Source organism: Pelobates fuscus, chromosome 9 (assembly GCF_036172605.1).
Source record: "Pelobates fuscus isolate aPelFus1 chromosome 9, aPelFus1.pri, whole genome shotgun sequence".
In the NCBI taxonomy this organism is placed as follows: Eukaryota; Metazoa; Chordata; class Amphibia; order Anura; family Pelobatidae; genus Pelobates; species Pelobates fuscus.
The window spans coordinates 128,228,020-128,249,244 of record NC_086325.1 but is presented as its reverse complement, the minus strand read 5'-3'; the positions used below and the strand labels follow the sequence as shown (position 1 = coordinate 128,249,244).

The 21,225-nt window shown below is 47.6% G+C and overlaps 1 protein-coding gene across 1 annotated transcript in view; it reads right to left on the bottom strand.

Annotated features, from left to right (window-relative positions):
• The window catches only part of LOC134573026 (gamma-aminobutyric acid receptor subunit beta-4-like), a 326,649-nt gene that overhangs the window by 108,817 nt on the left and 196,607 nt on the right, over nt 1–21,225 (bottom strand). The window contains exon 3 of the mRNA XM_063432387.1: nt 17,460–17,527. Within this exon, the coding sequence (XP_063288457.1) occupies nt 17,460–17,527 (68 nt within the window). The remainder of the gene's footprint in view (nt 1–17,459; nt 17,528–21,225) is intronic.

Below are 21,225 nucleotides of genomic sequence, written 5' to 3'. Positions count from 1 at the left end.
ACCATGGGAGTAGGTGGGTGGTGGGGGGAGAGACCACCATGGGAGGGGGGGAGAGACCACCATGGGAGTAGGTGGGAGGTGGGGGGAGAGACCACCATGGGAGGGGGCGGGGAGAGAGATCACCATGGGAGGAGGTGGGGGAGAGATCACCATGGGAGGAGGTGGGGGAGAGATCACCATGGGAGAAGGTGGGGGGAGAACACCATGGGAGGAGGTGGGGGGAGAACACCATGGGAGGAGGTGGGGGAGAGACCACCATGGGAGGGGGGGTGAGACCACCATGGGAGGGGGCGAGACCACCATGGGAGGGGGGGCGAGACCACCATGGGAGGGGGAGGTGGGAGGTGAAGGGGAGAGACCACCATGGGAGGAGGTGGGAGGTGAAATCACCGTGGGAGGTGGGGGGAGAGACCACCATGGAAGGGGGAGGTGGGGGGAGATCACCATGGGAGGGGGGGAGAGACCACCATGAAAGGGGGAGGTGGGGGAGACCACAATGGGAGGGGGAGGTGGAGGTTGGGAGATATCACCAAGGGAGTGGGGGAGAGACCACCATGGGAGGGGGGGGAGAGACCACCATGGGAGTAGGTGGGAGGTGGGGGGAGAGACCACCATGGGAGGGGGGGAGAGACCACCATGGGAGGGGGTGGGGGGAGAGACCAGAATGGGAGGAGGTGGGAGGCGAGGGGAGAGATCACAATGGGAGAAGGAGGGAGGTGGGGGGGAGAGATCACCATGGGAGGAGGTGGGGGAGAGATCACCATGGGATAAGGTGGGGGGAGAACACCATGGGAGGAGGTGGGGGGAGAACACCATGGGAGGAGGTGGGGGGGAGACCACCATGGGGTGGGGGGTTGGAGAGGGTGGGAGAGAACACCATGGAAGGGGGAGGTGGGGGGAGAGCACCATGGGAGGGGGGAGAGACCACCATGGGAGGGGGAGGTGGGGGGTGGTAGAGACCACCATGGGAGGGGGAGGTAGGGGGGAGAGACCACCATGAGGGGGGGAGACCACCATGGAAGTGGGAAGTGGGGGGTGACCACCATGGGAGGAGGAGGGGGGGTGGGAGAGACCACCATTAGAGGGGGGGAAAGACCACCATGGGAGGTGGGGGGAGAGACCACCATGGGAGGTGGGGGGAGACCACCATGGGAGGTGGGAGGAGACCACCGTGGGAGGTGGGAGGAGACCACCGTGGGAGGTGGGGGGAGACCACCATGGGAGGGGGATGGGGGAGAGACCACCATGGGAGGGGAATGGGGGAGAGACCACCATGGGAGGGGGGGCGAGACCACCATGGGAGGGGGAGGTGGGGCGAGACCACCATGGGAGGGGGAGGTGGGAGGTGAAGGGGGAGACACCACCGTGGGAGGAGGTGGTAGGTAAGATCACCATGGGAGGTGGAGGGAGAGACCACCATGGAAGGAGGGGGAGAGACCACCATGGAAGGAGGTGGGGGGGAGAGACCACCATGGGAGGAGTCCCATGGGAGGTAGGGGGGAGAGATCACCGTGGGAGGTGGAGGGAGAGATCACCATGGGAGGAGGTGGGGGGGGGAGAACACCATGGGATGGGGAGCTGGGGGTTGGGAGAGAACACCATGGGAGGAGGAGGTGGTGGGGTGGGAGAGACCACCATGGGAGGGAGGGAAAGACCACCATGGGAGGGGGGTGAGAGACCACCGTGGGAGGTGGGAGGAGACCACCGTGGGAGGTGGGGAGAGACCACCATGGGAGGTGGGAAAAGGCCACTATGGGAGGGGGGGAGAGACCACCATGAGAGGTGGGGGGAGACCACCATGGGAGGGGGGGAGAGACCACCTTGAGAGGAGGGGAGACCACCATGGGAGGGGGGGATAGACCACCATGGGAGGGGGAGTTGAGGGGAGACTGAGACCACCAAGGGAGGGGGAGGTGAGGGGAGACCACCATGGGAGGGTGAGGGAGAAACCATGGAAGGGGGGTGGAGGAGAGGCCTCAATGAGAGGGAGGGAGGCAGGGTGAGGAGAGCCCTCAATGGGAGGGAGGGATGGAGGGTGAAGAGAGACCACTAAGGGAGGGAGGAAGGGTGGATGAGAGACCACTAAGGGTGAGGGGAGAGGAGAGGCCACCATGGGAGGGAGGAGAGCCCACCATGGGAGGGGTAGGTGGGGGGGAGAGACCACCATGGGAGGGTCGGTGGAGGAGAGGCCTCAATGGGAGGGAGGGGGTGAGGAGAGACCAATAAGGGAGAGGGTGGAGGTGAGACCACTAGGGAAGAGGGGAGGGGGGTGAGAAGAGACCACTAAGGGTGAGGGGAGAGGAGCGACAACGAGGGGGGAGAGTAGAGACCACTAATGGAAAGGCGGGGAGAAGAAAGATGACTAATGGAAAGGGCGGGAGAGGAGAGACCTCTAAGGGAGGGAGGGGGTAAGGAGAGACCACTAGGGAAGAGTGGGGGGTGGAGGAGAGACCAATAGGGAAGAGGGGAAGGGGGTGAGAAGAGACCACTAAGGGTGAGGGGAGAGGAGAGACCACTAAGGGTGGGGGTTAGGAGAGACAACGAGGGGGAAGAGGAGAGACCACTAATGGAGGGGGGAGGAGAGACGACTAATTGAAAGGGTGGGAGAGGAGAGAACACTAGGGGGCAGAGGAGAGCAGAGACCACTAAGGGGGAGGGGGGAGAGGAGAGTACACTAAGGTAGGCAGGGAGGAGAGTAGAGACCACTGAGGGGGGAGAGGAGAGACCACTAATGGGGTGGGGGAGAGCAGAGACCACTAAGGGACAGGGGAGAAGAGGAGAGACCACTAAGGGGCAGGGAAGAGCTCTTTGGGGGGAGGGGGGTTAGGAGAGATCACTAAGAGATGTGGGGTGCACCAAGGGATGTGGGAGGGCAGGAAAGAGCTCTAAGGGATGGGAGGGGAGAGCACTACGGCAAAGGGGGCAGGGAGATCACTAAGGGACAGGGGACATCACTACGGGATAGTGGGGAAGGGGAGAGCTCTAAGGGACAGGAGCGGAGAGCAGTAAGGGGCAAGAGGGGAGAGAGGCTGAGGAAGTGGGGAAAGAGAAGCACAAAGGGGCTGATAGGACTCAGCCCCATCCTACCCAACAAACTCTCTCTTTCACACTACACACACAATGCTTCCCTATACATACACAGAAATACAAACTGCATCCATACACACACAGAAACACACAATGCATCCCTACACACACACAGAAACACACCATGCTTCCCTTACACACAGAGAAACATACAATGCATCCATTACACACATACACAGAAACACAATGCATCCCTTACACACACTCACACAAACTCACACTGCCTCTCTTACACACACACAGAAACACATCTTGCATCACTTACACATACAAACACAGATTCACACAATGCATCCCTTAAACACAACCAGAAACACACAATACATTCCTTACACACAAACACACACTGCTTTCTATCCCTTACACAAAACCCACTGCATCCACTATACACACACACTGCATCACCTACACAAACTGGTATCCCTATACACTACATTCCATAAGCACACACTTTAGGTCCTCTACACTAACACGTAACACATCCCCTACACACTCCACTCCCTGTGAGCGAATTCATGGGTGGAACATTTAGGTGGACTTATGGGTGGGCCTTATGGGCATACTCGCCCTGTGGCACTAATCTATAATCTCTGCAGCTTTATGTAGTGGTTCTGGTGTCTATAGCCGGTCTCTGAAGGCTTTTTACACACTGTGCAGATCTGGCATTAGTTCATATGGCAGATAATATGGATGGGGGGAGGGGGGGCACATTTTTCTTTTGCCTAGGGCGGCAAAAATCCTTGCACTGGTGTGATAATAATATTCCATATTAATTAAGAATGATTGATTGATCACTATTGAGCAAATTAAACTCTTATAGATAGTTAAGATGGCGCCGGTAAGGATATAAGCACACACAGGCAGTATCACTAGATGCAGGCCTGGATGCCACAGCTACGAATACATAGCACTGAAAATTTTAATAACCACAAAATACAGCACCAGAATGACTCATTCATACCATCACAAGATAATTATTTTTACATAGCTAGCTTTTAGATAAGAGATAATTAACTGTACAGACCTGGCATGATATTGTTGGTGGGCCTGAACAGCCTGGCCAGCTGCTGGTCCCATCCAACGCTTTTGCAAGGTCTTTGCTGGGCTGCACTGATAAGGAGACGATGGAAAAGTACAGACCATCCATCCCATTTGTAAGTCTCTGTTAAGAAAGATATAAAAGACGAGAAAACTTGGCACTTGCTTGGAGTACTACCCACCTGTAATACAGACGCGTATTGATGGTTCTGCTGATTCCCAGAAAGAGAGGGTCCCTTCAAGCCTGACTGCCAGAAGTTATCTCAGTCGAGTGCAGCAAGCTTCTCTAATGGTGATTTATGACTTAAACTGAATATCTAGATAATTAAACTGTTTCCTTAAACTGAAGTGCACTATAGATTAAAAGTTATTACTTATTAATTAAGTCTCTGTTAGTCAATAAAGTTTATATTGATTATTTACAAGTACTTGGTGTCTGTGTCTTTCCCTTTCTCAAATACTCAATTCACTCATCCCAAATAGGGTTTTGGAGCCCACCAATATCTTCAAAAACCTTAGGGTAATTGATTATTGCTTTTTCAATATTGGTGCTTCATGAATTTAATGATTAGGCACAACAACCTGCCCTGACTAGGTGGTTGTGGTGAGGTAGACTAGGATTTTTGCCTTCTTTTGGATCAACAGCACTGTCACTGCAAGTTGAATTCTTGTCACTGGTCACTAAAGGGAATTCTTCAGGGGACACCTTTGCACAGGGCTGTGACATCCCAAGGAAGAGAGGCTGAACTCCCTTGGGGATAGAAAGTGAAGACCCTCAGTTAAGCCAAAGAAACAGAAACAGGAAATAAAAAAAACTAGGGGAGGAGGAAATAGGAGGGTACTTGTACCCTTATTTTAATTAGTCCCTGTCTAACCAGGGATAGGGATGAGCTACACATCGTTGTGCGGCCATTGATATGGCCAGGAAATATAGGGAGGGTGAAGCAGAGGAAGCTATAGTGCCAGTAATACAGCTTTGTGAATACAAAGCACTATGGCACTATAGTATCCCTTTAAGTGAATTTCTAAAGTTAAATAATAAAGGTAAAAGAGAGGGACCACTAAGTATTCTATTAGAAAATCTATCCAAAACATAAATCTATCCCAACTTGAGAATTTGGATATTGTTAGTTATTGCTCTGCTTTCCAGTTTAGGTGCCCTCAATGGCACAGTGTATAGGTGATTTCCATTAGTTAGTTGACAGGTAGTATCAACTAACTGAGAGAAATCACCTATACCCTGTGCCATTGAGGGCACCTAAGCTGGAAAGCAGAGCAATAACTAACACCATCTAGATTCTCTAGTTGATAACTTTAACACACTGACACACATGCAGATACATAGACACACAGTCACACACAGATACACAAACACACATGCAGACACAGTGGCGACTCTAGGAACAATATACATGAAGGGGGGGTGGGGTTCACATAAGATACCACAGTCAAAACTGGGGGGGAGGGGGGGCACTAAAACGTTTCACTAGGGGATGGGCTGTCTGATGTCAACATGCAGTGTATTCTGGAATCAGAACACACGTTTGCATTGAATTTACATTAACCACCCAAATTTATTGTTGTGGGCTTGCTGACACCTTCGATCTTTGTTTATCAGATAACTCCCGTATTTGCTATCTTTATGTGGAATTGCCATATTTAAGGACGCCAAATAAGGGAGCTATCGGCTAAACAGTACTCTAATTTGGTATCTTTAAATATGGAAATCTCACATATGGGCACCAATTTAAGCAACTATCTACTAAACAGCTAAAAGATCAAAATTTAAAAAGCCCTTTTCTAAATTTCAGTTGTTTAGTAGATAAATAGTAGATAAGGACACCAAATAAGGGAGCTTTCTACCAAACACATACACATTTTTATATACACACAATAACCTAATATGTCTGTGTGTATATCTGTGGTTGTGTGTGTGTATGTGTGTGTGTATATATATATATATTTTTTTTTTTTAAGCCGTAAAGTAGGATAAGTACATAAGAATATAACAGTCGGTTGTAGTGTGTCGAAACCGATGTATGGGGTAGGCCTGTAATAAAAGAGGGCCTACCCATGAATAGTAATAGAGGGTTGTGGTGGGAGGGATGAACTCAGTGATTCCAGTACTGATTAGGAGGGGGCCTGAGCTTTTATAGCCGGGTAACCCCTCCCACAACTACAGGCTACGCTTTTCTATTTGTAGTCGGGGACATAAGACGTAAAGTAGGATAAGTACATAAGAATATAACAGTCGGTTGTGGTGTGCCGGAACCGACGTATGGGGTAGGCCTGTAATAAAAGAGGGCAAAAAGGTTGGCATAAACACATCACGTTATTAGACATAAGTTACATAGCTAGAGCTTTGAATGCTGATCTTAATTCTTGTTCTGGTTGTGGAATGTAAGTGGCGTATTGTTGCGGGCGCCGGCACGCCAAGTCTCACGTCCGTGACCCCACCAGCACGACCGCGCCGACAACACGAGCTTACCTGCTCGTCGGCGAGCTGGGAACCGCTCCCCCAGGTCTTCCGGGCATCACGCACAGATCCAAGATGGCGCCGACCGCGTGGTCGCGTCTATTACTAGCCCCGCCCCCGGGAATTATACCGTGTGCGTGACGTCACAACGTCAACGCACACGCACGTTTTGGGGTCAGAGGTCGCCCTCTGACCAATCACAGCATAGAGAGGGATATTTAAATCCCTAACTCACCCCAGTACTTTGCCCTGTCGTGGTTTCCGTTTCCTGGTTTCCTGAGAGTGCTCATTTTTCGTGTTTCTGATTTCCTGGTATCCTGATCTTGGCTTTTCCCTGGTTATTCTAAATTCTGGTTTCCTTGACTTGGCTTGTCTTTACGGTATTGTGTATTTTCTGGCTTCCCTGACCTCGGCTTTCCCTTTGACCATTCTCTGTCTCTAGCGTATTAGTCCGGCCATTCTAAGGTCCGGTTTACGCTCTATCCTTTTATTTCCCTTTCCTTATATATGTATATCTTTACATAGTTTCTGCGTGCTGGACCACACTAGTAGTCGTGACATTACGACAGGGCCATGGATCCTGCAGAACTATACAAACATATGATTGCTTGTGAGAGTAGGGTGGAGGATATGGACCACAGGTTAGACCAATTTGCCCAGGCATTTCAGACCTTGCTCCAGAGGACTGCCTATTTAGAGGTCCCTCCTGTACCACCTGTTGTTCCGCCACCTGTAGTGGTTCCCGTACCACATAAACCACCGTCCATAACCCTTTCACCTCCCCCTCGTTATGGAGGTGATTCCAAAGAATTTAGAGGTTTTGTAAACCAAATTGAATACCACTTCGAAGCCTCCCCAGGTTCATTCCCTACAGATAGATCAAAAATTGGCTATCTAATGAACCAATTAACAGGAAAGGCCTTAACCTGGGCTAACCCCTTATGGGAGAGTGGAGACACAGTAGCCCGTGATTACAGTGTCTTCCTCACAGCTTTTAAGGCTACTTTTGAACCTAAAGGCAGGGAGAAGAACGCTACCAAAGCCCTTATGAGAATAAAACAAGGCAGTCGCTCTGTAGCCGATTACGCCACAGAGTTCAGAACACTGGCGTCTGAAGTTGACTGGACCAATAGTGGTCTGGTGGCTGCCTTCTCTGAAGGTCTAGCTGAGAGTATACAGGACGAAACCGCAGCTAGAGACCTTCCGGTTAATCTCAATGAGTTTATTGCGTATATGATAGATATCGATAACAGACTCAGAGAAAGAGAGAAAAACAAACAACGTAATAGACGTCCTAATTTGTCCATAGCCCCTCGGTTCTCTAATCCAGTGGTGAGTAGCCAAGCTCCTCCTCCAGAACCTGAACCCATGCAATTGGGTAGTGCTAAACTCACTGAGGCAGAGAGACAACACAGACGTAACGAAGGGCTATGTATGTATTGTGGCAAGAAGGGACATCAAAGATTGTCATGCCCGGTTCGGCCGGAAAACTTGCACACCTACGGCACGTATGGGGACCGACCTTAGGTGTGATGTATATGTCCCCTAAATTGACTAAGAACCGTTTCCTTGTCAGAGTTACCTTGTCTTTTAAGAAAACCACTGTTCAGTGTGAGGCTATGATTGACTCTGGGGCAGCGGAGAATTTCCTAGACAAAGAGTTCTCTGCAAAATATCTCCTGCCCTTAAGACAGAAAGAGAGACCTATAGCAGTCGAGGCCAGTGATGGAAGGCCTCTTACCCAGCCTTTCATCACACACGAAACTCTGCCACACACTGTCTCAGTGGGTATTCTTCACTCTGAAGAGATGGTCCTTCAAATTATATCTTCACCTACATGCCCGATAATACTCGGTTTCCCTTGGCTCCTGAAACACAATCCACGTTTGGATTGGGTTGAAGGAGAGATTGTGAGTTGGGGTGAGAGATGCAAAGGTGTTTGCTTAAAGCAGATACCACAACCAATTGGTACCATTAATGTTCCTATTGCACCTCCCCTGACCACACAGATACCGCCACAGTATTTGGATTTAAAGGAGGTATTCAACAAAGCCCAGTCAGACACTGTAATCACGGGCTACTGCGTCTCCACTCTCCCATAAGGGGTTAGCCCAGGTTAAGGACTTTCCTGTTAATTGGTTCATTAGATAGCCAATTTTTGATCTATCTGTAGGGAATGAACCTGGGGAGGCTTCGAAGTGGTATTCAATTTGGTTTAAAAAAACTCTAAATTCTTTGGAATCACCTCCATAACGAGGGGGAGGTGAAAGGGTTATGGACATAGACCCTATGACTGTGCCATTAATTTATTACCAGGTACTATGCCTCCCAAGGGAGGAGTTTATGCTTTGTCCCCCCAAGAAAATCTTTGTTTAGAAGAGTATATAAAGGATGCTCTCAGAAAGGGTCATATCCGTAGATCCTCCTCACCCGCAGGGGCTAGGTTCTTCTTTGTCTCTAAAAAAGAAGGAGACCTACGCCCCTGTATTGACTATAGGGGTTTGAATAGGATTACTATAAAGAACGCCTACCCTATTCCCCTTATATCAGAGCTGTTTGACAGATTGAAAGGAGCTCGAGTCTTCACTAAGATCGATCTCAGAAGTGCGTACAACCTAGTGAGGATTAAGGACGGTCACGAATGGATGACCGCATTTAACACAAGAATCGGACATTACGAATACCTGGTTATGCCGTTTGGATTATGCAACGCTCCAGCGGTATTCCAGGATTTTATTAACGATGTCCTAAGAGAGTACCTTCACATGTTCGTTCTAGAGTACCTGGACGACATTCTCATCTATTCCCCAGACCTAGAGACACATCACGAACATGTGAGAGTAGTACTTAAAACCCTGTTACAGAACGGTCTTTCTTTACTGTAAACTGGAGAAATGCCAGTTTGACTAAACGGAGATACAATTCCTTGGATATGTTATATCTCCGTCCGGTTTCCAGATGGATCCCCGCAAGCTGGAGGCAGTCTTACAGTGGCCGTTGCCCAAGGGCCTTAAAGCTACACAACGCTTTATAGGTTTTGCGAATTACTACCGCAAATTCATTAAAGGGTTTTCTTCCGTAATTTCTCCTATAACCAATTTAACCAAAAAAGGAGCAAATTGTATATCTTGGCCCAAAGAAGCAAGAGAGGCATTTGAACAGTTAAAATCTTTATTTTCCTCAGCACCTGTCCTGACCCATCCTGATCCAACCAAGCCATTTATCCTAGAAGTGGATGCGTCAGAAACAGGAGTTGGAGCAATTCTGTCTCAGAGAGAAAGTCCTGATACGCCTTTACATCCCTGTGGTTTTTACTCTCGCAAACTCACACCTGCAGAGAAGAACTATGACATAGGGAATAGGGAACTTTTTGGCCATTGTACTTGCCCTTAACCCCTTAAGGACCAAACTTCTGGAATAAAAGGGAATCATGACATGTCACACATGTCATGTGTCCTTAAGGGGTTAAGGAATGGAGGCATCTCTTGGAAAGTTCCAAAGAGCCACTTTTGATCTTCACTGATCATAAGAATTTGGCATATATTGGGGATGCTAAGAGACTGTCCTCTCGTCAGGCTAGATGGTCATTGTTCCTCTCCCGATTCAATTTCGTAATTACTTATAGGCCTGGAACTAAAAACACCAATGCAGATGCACTTTCTAGGCAGTTTGAGACAGAAGAAGTTCCTGAACAAGAGATATTTCCTATCATACCTCCAGAATGCCTAATTGCCACCACAGTTTCTGAAGTGTCTTCTCCACTCTTCTGTGCCATAATAGCAGATCAAACTCAGGCACCCGTGGGAAAAACTTCCGGACAAACTGTATGTGTTACCTCCATTAAGAAAAAAGGTACTTGATTTATTCCATGATAACCTCACAGCGGGTCATCCTGGAGTCCATAAAACCCTCTCTGCTATCTCCAGGAGGTTTTGGTGGCCTACTCTTAGGAACGATATCAAAGATTATGTGGGGGCATGTCAAACATGTGCCGTTTCTAAAGTTCCTCCTAGATCACCCCCTGGATTGTTACAACCACTGCCCGTACCTAATGCTCCATGGACCCATTTAGGCATGGATTTCATTGTGGATCTACCCAGTTCAAACAGGTTTAATACAGTCCTTATGGTCATCGATAGATTCTCGGAGATGGCACATTTTATTCCACTTAAAAAATTACCATCTACTCAAGATCTAGTTCAGATATTCTTGAGAGAGATCTTTCGGTTGCACGGTGTACCCAAAAGCATAGTATCTGACAGAGGTACCCAATTTATTTCTAGGTTTTGGCGTTCCTTTTGTAAACAATTGGACATCGAACTCTCCTTTTTGTCAGCTTATCAAATGGAGCAGCAGAGAGGGCTAATCAGTCTTTTCACAACTGCTTTCCTCTTAAGCCGGATCCTCCCCGCCCGGTGAGCGGTCTTCGAGTGGGGGGTACTGTTGCGGTCGCTGGCCCGCCGAGTCTCACGGCCGTGCCCGACCGGCACGACCGCGCCGACAACACTAGCTTACCTGCTCGTCGGCGAGCCGGGAACCGCTCCCCCAGCTCTTCCGGGCATCACGCACAGATCCAAGATGGCGCCGACTGCGTGGTCGCGTCTATTACTAGCCCCGCCCCCGGGAATTATACCAACGTGTGCGTGACGTCACGACGTCAACGCACACGCACGTTTTGGGGTCAGAGGTCGCCCTCTGACCAATCACAGCATAGAGAGGGATATTTAAATCCCTAACTCACCCCAGTACTTTGCCCTGTCGTGGTTTCCGTTTCCTGGTTTCCTGAGAGTGCTCATTTTTCGTGTTTCTGATTTCCTGGTATCCTGATCTTGGCTTTTCCCTGGTTATTCTAAATTCTGGTTTCCCTGACTTGGCTTGTCTTTACGGTATTGTGTATTTTCTGGCTTCCCTGACCTCGGCTTTCCCTTTGACCATTCTCTGTCTCTAGCGTATTAGTCCGGCCATTCTAAGGTCCGGTTTACGCTCTATACTTTTATTTCCCTTTCCTTATATATGTATATGTTTACATAGTTTCTGCGTGCTGGACCACACTAGTAGTCGTGACTCGTATACAGCAGACTTCCACCGGCCTAATCTTTTAATTATGTGAGTTGGTACCTTGTGGCTTGAAGCCGCCAAAGCGGCTCCAATTCTGAATGAGTGTCCATAAAATCCTGTGGGGTCGAGACTGAGTCTGATGAACAGAGTTCTGATTTAATGTATGAACTTAGCAGTGGTTAAGGGGTAACCGTGTAATTAGAGTAGTGGGGTATTCAGACTGAGACCTGTCAGGGTAGCCAGACATATGTCAAATACTGTGACGGGGCACCACCGATTGTCGGTGGGATAATAGCAGTTCTTGGTAGGTGGGCCTAGCTGATTAGTTTTTGTGTGCTCTAAGGTGAGTGTGTAGTGGTCTGTATGTCTTTGGAGGTTCGTAATCTTGAGGTGCTGGTGATGACATGGATGACATGAGACACTATTGGTGGTGAACTCATTTGGTCGTAGGAAACCATAAAAGTCGCTGTCTTGATAACTAGATTGGTATTGGTTTCAAATGGCTTGGAGTCCAGGATATTGGAGAGTGTGCAAAACTTGGGACCGTCTATAGGAAGTCTGGAAGAGGTAGTGGGTAAGTCTAATTTTGGTATGCCTTTCAATTTGTTTTTCACGGTATAGGAAGACATAAAGTGTTTTGAACTAGGGTAGGCACTAATGATGTGGTGTTGAATACCTGAGAGATACAGTTTTATAGTGTTTAGTGATAATTTAAGGTTAAGGTGCCAAAAGGAGATAAATGCAATAATAGAATCTAGTGAATGAGTGTCGCTTATCTGATAATCTGTCGTGGATAGGGCTGTGGTATCTGCTGTGAGATAGCAGTCTCTCTAGTCCAGGATGAGGTCTTGGAATGAGGGGGTGCTGACCGGTCTGGAGTTGGCTGTGGGATGTGTCCTGAAGAAAACCTGTAAGTTAAATCGAGACAACACGTCAGCGGCTGTATTGGTGCTTCCTGGAATGTGCTTCCTGGGATGCACGTGATGTGAAATTGTCGTGTCGCTGCTAACCAAGTTAGCCTTCGGATCAACTTCATTATGGTGAGTGAGGAGGATCTACCCTTGTTTATTACGTCACAGGCTGCTTTGTTGTCGGAAAAGCATTTTACTGCTTTCCCCTGCCATAAGTGTCCCCATACTCTGGCGGTTGCCACAATCGGATAGATTTCGAATAGGGCTGATGTAGTGTTAAATGAGGGCAAACCAAGGGTTTCTGCTGGCCAGGAATCTCTAAACCAGTCATTGTGAAAGATGGCTGCAAACCCTGTGTGAGCTGCGGCATTGGTCCAGATGACTGGTGAGGATTCTGATAAGGGTGTGATGAACATGGCTTTCCCATACCAATGAGATAGAAACCGTAGCCACATGAGTAGATCTGCCCTGGCGTGAGCATCTAGCGATAAGGTGCTGGAGTCAGTATTGAGTAAAGGGAGAAGGCACAACAATCTAGAGATGAATGCCCGGCCTTGAGGAATAATCTTCATGGCAAAGTTCAACATGCCCAGTAAGGATTGTAGGTCTGACCTGCTGCACGTGTCCTTAACCAGAAAATACTCCACCATCTCTATGATTTGCCATACCTTCAATTGAATGATGTGGCGGTATCGTTGGCCTCTCGGTGATTGTAACAAGACAAAGTAATTGGCTGTGACTGGTGAGGTCCTAACTGGTAACTGAGGGTGGTTATGGTGAGGCTCTAGCTATGCGTTAGACCGAGGGGCGTATAACTCCAATGAGGATGGGTGATGGCCTCACGGGAACAGTTTACTTTACAATTTAAGCTAGCTGACAGCCCTATTCATTTGGGATCGGGGGAGTAAGTGTCAGGCGAACATACCTATTTGTTTAAACGCACAAGTTCTCTAAGGATAATTAGAGGATATTTTTTGAATCTGAAAAATGAAATAGGTGGTTAGGGTTGGCTTTAATTGGGGTAGAATAATATATATATATATATATATATATATTTTTTTTTATTTTTTTTTAATAAGGGGTCTCATCTGATAGGCTGGTAACAATGGTTCTGTCGGTATAATTGCTTTAACACACGTCCGGGGTGTTATCTGATAGGCATGTGCACGGGGAAAATATTCGGCTCGGCATTCCAAAATTCGGGACTTCATCAATTCGGGACTTCGGCAATTCGGCACTTGACAACTTCGGAACTTCGGCACTTCGGAACTTCGGCACTTCGGCAACTTTCGAACTTCGGATCTTAGACACTTCGGAACTTCGGCACTTCGGAACTTTGGCACTTTGGCACTTCGGCAACTTCGGAACTCCGGCATTTCAGGACTTTTGTTGCAGCCGCTTGGTAGATAACTCCCTAATTCCCACGGTATTAGGGAGTTATCTACCAAAAGGCTGAAAGACCTAAATTGGTCTTTCAGCCAAATTTACTAATACAAAGTAAAAATTACTTAGTATTAGTAAATTGTGCCCCTACTCGCAATACCGCAGCCTGGGCTGCTCACTGTTAAAAAAATAAATAAAAAAGGGTCCCCCCTCCCTGAGCGGGTGGGGGCCCTAAAGTAAAAAAAGGGGGGAGGACCTATTGTCCTCCCCACCGGCCCCCACCGCCGCTAAATAAAAATTGGGGGGGGCGGGGACCTAATGTCCTCCCCCCTGGCCCCCACCCCTGAGCAGTGGGTGGGGGCCCTAAACAAGAATAAGGGGGTGGACCTAATGTCCTCCACCCTGGCCCCCACCCTTGAGCGGTGGGTGGGGGCCTAACCAAGAATAAAGGGGGGACCTATTGTCCTCCCCCTGGCCCCCACCCCTGAGCGGTGGGTGGGGGCCCTAAATACAAATTGGGGGGGACCTAATGTCCTCCCCCCTGGCCCCCACCCCAGAGCGGTGGCTGGGGGCACTAAATACAAACTGGGGGGGACCTATTGTCCTCCCCCCTGGCCCCCACCACTGAGCGGTGGGTGGAGGCCCTAAACAAAAATAAGGGGGGGGACCTATTGTCCTCCCCCCTGGCCTCCACCCCTGAGCGGCGGGTGGGGGCCCTAAATACAAATGGGGGGACCTGTTGTCCTCCCCCCTGGCCCCCACCCCTGAGCGGTGGGTTGGGGCCCTAAACAAGAATAAGGGGGGGATCTAATGTCCTCCCCCCTGGACCCCACCCCTGAGCCGTGGGTGGGGGCCCTAAATGAAAATTTAACCCCCCTACCCCCAGGTGACTAGGGGTCCCCAAACCCCTAGTCACCCCCTCCCCCCAAAAAATAAACTCCTACCTACCCCCCTCACCCTAAAAATAAAGAGGGGGGACCAGTTAACTAAGTACCTTTAAAAATAAAAATAAACTTACCAATCAATGTTTTCTTTCTTCTAAAATCTTCTTTTTTCAGCCCCCAAAAAGGCCAAATAAATATCTATAATAACCGACGCAATAAAAAAAAAAAAACGAGCGCAAAAAATAATAATCCATCTTCACCCTGCGAGGGCTCCACGCAGACGTGGAGCCTTGCCCCGCCCTGCAATTAGGCTCAGGGCACTCTGATTGGTGGGTTTAAGCCATCCAATCAGAGTGCTCTGACAGGACTGAAGAGACTGACAGGTAAGTCTCTACATTTACCTGTCACAGCACTCTGATTGGTTGGTTTGAAATCCACCAATCAGAGTGCTCTGTGTCATTTTACACAGTGTGGGAAAGTTCTTTGGAATTTTCCCACGCTGTGTAATTTGACTCATAACTCTCTTAATTGGTTACTTTTATCCATGTTGAAATAAAGGCTGTTCATTTTATTCCACTGGCTGGAGTTGAAAGTCCATTTACGAAGGCTGTGAAAGTTAGATCAGACTCATTTGCTCGATGTCTGTGAGTTGATTACCTACCTCACCTACACTTTTATGTTTTGTGTATTTTACAGTTTTACACTATATATATTTTCTGTTTTTTATGCTTCTATTATTGGAAATTTACCTGAAAATTTGCTGCTAGTGTAAGTTGTTGTATACATATTTTTTGCACAATATTACTTATATTACTTATATTACTATAAGTGTTTTTTAGCTTACACTTTTTTGTGCACTTTAGAGTGAATTACTCACACAGATTGCTGTACATGTGTACAAGTGTTTTTCACTGAATTTAGCACCTTATGTCATTGGTTACACAGATTGTTATAAATGTGTATGTGTCTTGTCACATTAAGCACTTTATAACATTGCACTGTGATTTGCACTTTGTGTTGTGTGAACAATATTGCACTTTAGATCATAGCGCACCTATTGTTTGTTTTTTGTGGTTTTAGGAATGTTTTTGGGCTAATACACTGTTTAGGTGCTGCTCTCCTTTTTAATTTTTATTTTATAACTTTATTGATAGCGCCATTTTTTTCACTTGTTTTATTGTATTGTAAAGAAGTCTTTAGGTTACATGGCATATCGGTTGATATAGTCTCTGATAGGGGTTCTCAGTTTATCTATAGGTTCTGGAGGGGTTTCTGTGCAGAGATGGGGGTTCATCTTTCCTTTTCGTCATACTATCACCCGCAATCTAACGGTGCTGCTGAACAGGCAAATCAATCCCTGGGGCTATACTTTCGATGTTTTTCGAATAATCTCAAGACAATTGGTCTCCTCTCCTCCCTTGGGTGGAGTTTGCCAGGATTTCAGCTTGTCATGCTTCTACTGGCTTAAGTCCTTTCAAGGTGGCTTATGGTGTTCAACCTAGCGGTGTATTCTTGGAAAAGGGAATTCCTGTTTTGGATGCTCATCTTGTCACTTTACGGGAGATGTGGGGACAGGTTCATTCCACCTTGTCCAAGGCGGCTATATCTCTCAAATGATTTGCTGATTGCCTTCGGGCTACGGCTCCCTCCTATGTTTCGGGTGATAGAGTTTGGGTTTCTACTAAAAATTCGCGTTTACGTGTTCCTTACATGAAAGTTCATTGGCCCTTATAACATTTTGTGCAAAATTAACCATACTCCCATACAAAACAAGATAATCCCTCCCCTGTGCCTGAGAGATAATTGAGTCAAGCACTGTATTAAACTCAATTATATCCAGGCACAAAAAACACACATTTTCCAAACCCCCCAAAAGTACCTTAAAAACACAAAATACATAAAACCCCACAAATGTTACATCCCTGATAGCCCTGATCTGGGTGACCAGCATATTCAAAAATCACCCAGATCAGTTCAGGGGTTCAGGAAATTCCTGAAAGTCTTAATTGTGACCGACCGCCCGTTCCATGCCCAAAACATTTCCAGAGAATCAGTGCTTGTGGTCGGTCTAGTTCACTACTTTAAAAACGAACAAACTACCGAACAGAGTCAATAGTCTTACCCTGGAGCTCCTTTTCCTCATCCAGACGAACAATTTCACTGAACAGTGCCCTTCTAAATTGTATAGAACCAAACGCAGGCGATGATGGAAGTCCAGCGGTGTTTGTGAGTTTCTGTGTCCGATTTTACTTCCATGAGATTCATGCCCAAACACCGCTGCCTGCGTTCATGCGAACAAGATGGCCGCCACCTCGTGGTTGTCCAAAGGAATTGCGGCCACCCAGACGAACAATTAGAACACTGCGGTGAGAACCATTCCAAGGTGTTAAAAGGTGAACAGGACAATGGGAATGCAATCTACCGAACAGAGGGCACGAACAAGGTCTTTTTTATGAGCCTTTTTGCATGGCCCATAGTCCTGATACAAGAGGCAAACAGGCCCCTCTAAGAACACATGACGAGGCTCAGTTCGTCACACCATGTCTTTCATTCAGAAAACTAACAGGTTAAATTGCACCCACACTATCATTTATAACATAAATATGTGTTATTAATACTTACCATGTTTACTTCAGATATCTGGTCTATGCTTGAGATATGTATACTCATTCCCACGGTAACTGGAGGTCCTGAAAGAAAATGTGCATGAGTTAGAATCTCAGGTAAAGTCTTGAAAAAAGCAAAACTTAAAATTGGCTGGATTTTAAATGAGGGAATTTGTGCTGACTAAAGCTGTAGTTAGTTGCAATGTTTTTGATTTAGTCTAGATAATTTTACATTTACACAAGACAAAGTAAGTACGGTAAGTTAGAGGTCCACTCCAGACCTCTAAAGCAACTTACTTGCAGAAGTGATTTATGTGTGAAGAGTGTCCGCTTATTCTTTTAACCCCTCAACGCTGTCCCAGTCCTGTATTAAATGGTCTTTAAAGCCGTTGCGGCAGCATGCAACGCCGTAACAGCTTTCAGCCCTGGAGCACCTGGGAAACTAACCTTCCCGGCAATCCGCTTCGGCAGGACTGCCTGACAGCCCAGACAGCCCTCCCAAGGCAAATCATGCCCCTGGGGGCCATGTGATCGCTCTCACAGAGCGATCCCATGGTCCCAATAGCTGCCCACAGTGCTGCCTGCAGGGGGACTGCCTGGACTGTCAGGTAGTCCCCTTGCTGGTGGGAAAAGTGAAAAAAGAAAAGAAAAATTAAACACATTAAAATAATTAAATATATTATAATTATATCATATAATAATATATATAGCAAAATACAAAAAAGTTATGGTGAGTACATTTTTCCCCCCTAATAACGTTTTTTTTAAAAAAATCTTTATTTAGTGACACAGCACGTAGCACTTGTATCTCATGTATATAAGGCTTACGCAGAAGCCAAACTTTGGCATAATAATATTTAGCTTATCTTATACAGCAAGTACATTCTCAACTATGTCACAATTTTATACTTCATAAAATAACATATAAAAACATAACATGAGGTAAGAGAAAATTATGCATAAGTAGTGCATGGTACGTTTCGAGTGACACAGGTTTCAAAAGGTGATCATGTGTTTCCGTGGAGCAGGTGGGTGTTCAGTGCCTAAGTAGTACGTGCCTTTTTCTACCTCTTCTGTGTCGTTAGCGATCCTGTCATGTTGGACGTTTTATGCTAAGGGGGGGGGGCAGTGTATAGAGGGTGTTACGTAGCTCTCATGGCTTGTTATAGTGTGCTAACAGTAATGTTTGATGTCGTCTCTATGTTTCTGCTATATGCCTTGTGCGTTCATTAGTTGAGCGTTTAGTGACGCTGTTTTCACGGCTCACCTCTTTGTGGCCACTGCTCCCTAAAATGGGTCGTTTGTTGCATGCATGATCGGTCACCAGGTTTGGGGAGGGAGGGAAAGAAGGGGTTAAAATGAGAAGTAGTAGTAGGTCAGGTGGGGTGGTGGGGGGGGGGCAGGGAGGGATCGCAGCCGTCTCATGGGGGTTTGCCGCAGGTAGCTAGAGTGTTTTGCTGTGTGTGTTCTATCTGGTATAACTCGGGCCTCGATGTGGTGTTCGTGGGTGTCAGCGGTTCGTGTAGTCTTCCCATGGCTCCCAGGTTTTTATGAATAGCGGGTAGGTGTCCCTGACTTGCACCGTGAGCTTATCCATAAGATGGGCTTCCTTTATGTTCTGTGTTACTCTGTCCATGTTGGGCATATCTGTGTGCAGCCATGTCTGTGCCATGGCTCTCCTAGCCGCTAGGTTGATTTTGTTGAGTAATTTTTGTTCTTTGTGTGTGAGGTCATCTAATGGTTTTGCTATGAGAAATGTCCCTGGCTCAGGATGTATAGGTTTGTGTAGTACAGCTGCCAGTAAGGTGGCGATGTTTTCCCAGAAGCTTTTCGCTTTAGGGCATGTCCACCACATGTGGAGATAGGTTCCCTTGTCCCCACACCCCCTCCAGCAAGTGTCTGTTGTTGTTTTCCCCATTCTATATTGTTTGACTGGTGTGGTGTACCACCTCATGAGTGTTTTATAGCATTGCTCTTGGTGTAGTACGCAGATGGAGGTCTTCGCTGCCGCCTCCCAGATTTCCTGCCAATCCCCGCTTTCCGGTGGGTTTTGCAGTTCAGCTTCCCACTGTGCTACGTACGTGGGGGTCTGTGTTTCGGTTGTTGGTGCACTGAGTTGTGTGTATAGCTGCGTTATGAGGCCGGCCCGTGGTGCTTCCCTGGCGCACAGCGTTTCAAAGAAGGTCAGTCTGGCCATAGCTGCTTTACGAATGTGTGGTTTTCTGGCGAAGTCTCTAAGTTGAATATACCTAAAATAGTGTTTCGTGTTTAAAGGGGTTAGCATTTTTAGGTTGTCAAAGGATCGGAGTGTGCCCGCCTGATATAGCTGATGATACCTCTGGATGCCCGTATTCTCAATGTTTCGGAAGTCCTTAGCCATGAGACCAGGTGGGAAAGCTTTGTTTCTGAGTTATGGGGTAAGGGGAGATGTCGGGTGGGATAGAGCATATTTATGTGTTGTGGCGTCCCATATCCTGATGGAGTTCAGAATAGCTGGACAGGCTGTACTTAGTGCAGGTCTGTCTGTGCGGGGTACCCATATCCAGTATTGTGGGAGGTCTGTATTCATGAGCACGGTTTCTAGGTCTACCCATCTGTGCGTATCAGGCGGTGAGTGCCACTCTATGATTTGAGCTAACTGGGCGGAGAGGTAATAGAGGTGGAGGTTGGGCAGGTCCAGGCCGCCCTTACTTTTGGGGATGTATAGTGTCTGTCTTGCTTTTCTGTGCCTCTTGCGCGCCCAGATGAAATCGTCTATCGCCGTTTGTAGCGGTTTTAGGTCTCCCTTAGTCACCTTAATCGGGAGTGCTTGGAAGATGAATAGCAGTCGGGGGAGGAGGTTCATTTTGATACCGTGTAATCTTCCAATCCACGAGATGGGTTTTTTGTGCCATTTATCAAGATCCCTCATGAGGGTGTTTATGATTCTTTGGTGGTTCTCTCTGTATAAGTCATTGGGGTTGGCTGTTAGCTTAATCCCTAGGTACTTAATTGGTTTGGGGCATATGTTTAGGTTTGTCGCTTGTTGGAGTCTTGTAATGTCCGTCGCTGTCATCCCTAACAGCATTCCGACCGACTTGTCGAGGTTTATCTTATATCCCGATACCTGGCTGAAGTCGTCCAGTAGTGTGAGGAGGTGTGCGGTCGAGTTGGCTGGGTTAGTGAGGGTGAGGAGTATGTCATCTGCGTACCCAGATACCTTGAACTCTTCCGTGGCTATTTTGATGCCCGTTATCTGTTGGTGTGTCCTTATGAGGTGTAGCAAAGGTTCTAGGGCCAGTATAAATAGGAGCGGGGAGAGGGAGCATCCCTGACGTGTGCCATTTGTAAGCTTAAATAGTCTTGGTGTAGCGTTTGGTATCACGGTCTGTGCCCGTGGGTTGGTGTATAGGGCTTTCACAGCTGCTATATAGAATTCAGGCATCTGCAGTTTGCGCAGAAGCGCAAACATGTAGTGCCATTGGACTCTATCGAACGCCTTCTTCGCGTCCAGGGAAAGGACCAGAGAAGGCGTCCGATTTTCCCCTGCCCACCAGATAAGGTCCGTAGCTCATCTCGTGTTTTCGTACAGCTGCCTAGTGGGTACAAAGCCCACTTGGTCCGCGTGTATACATTTGGTTAGTATGGGGTTTAGTCTGTTTGCAAGTATTTTAGCATAGACCTTGATGTCGAAATTGATGAGTGAAATTGGACGGTAGTTGGCTACCTGTGTGTCATCTCTGCCAGGCTTGGGGATTAGTACTATATTTGCCGTTGCTAAGTCTTGGTTGGGTGCATCTCCC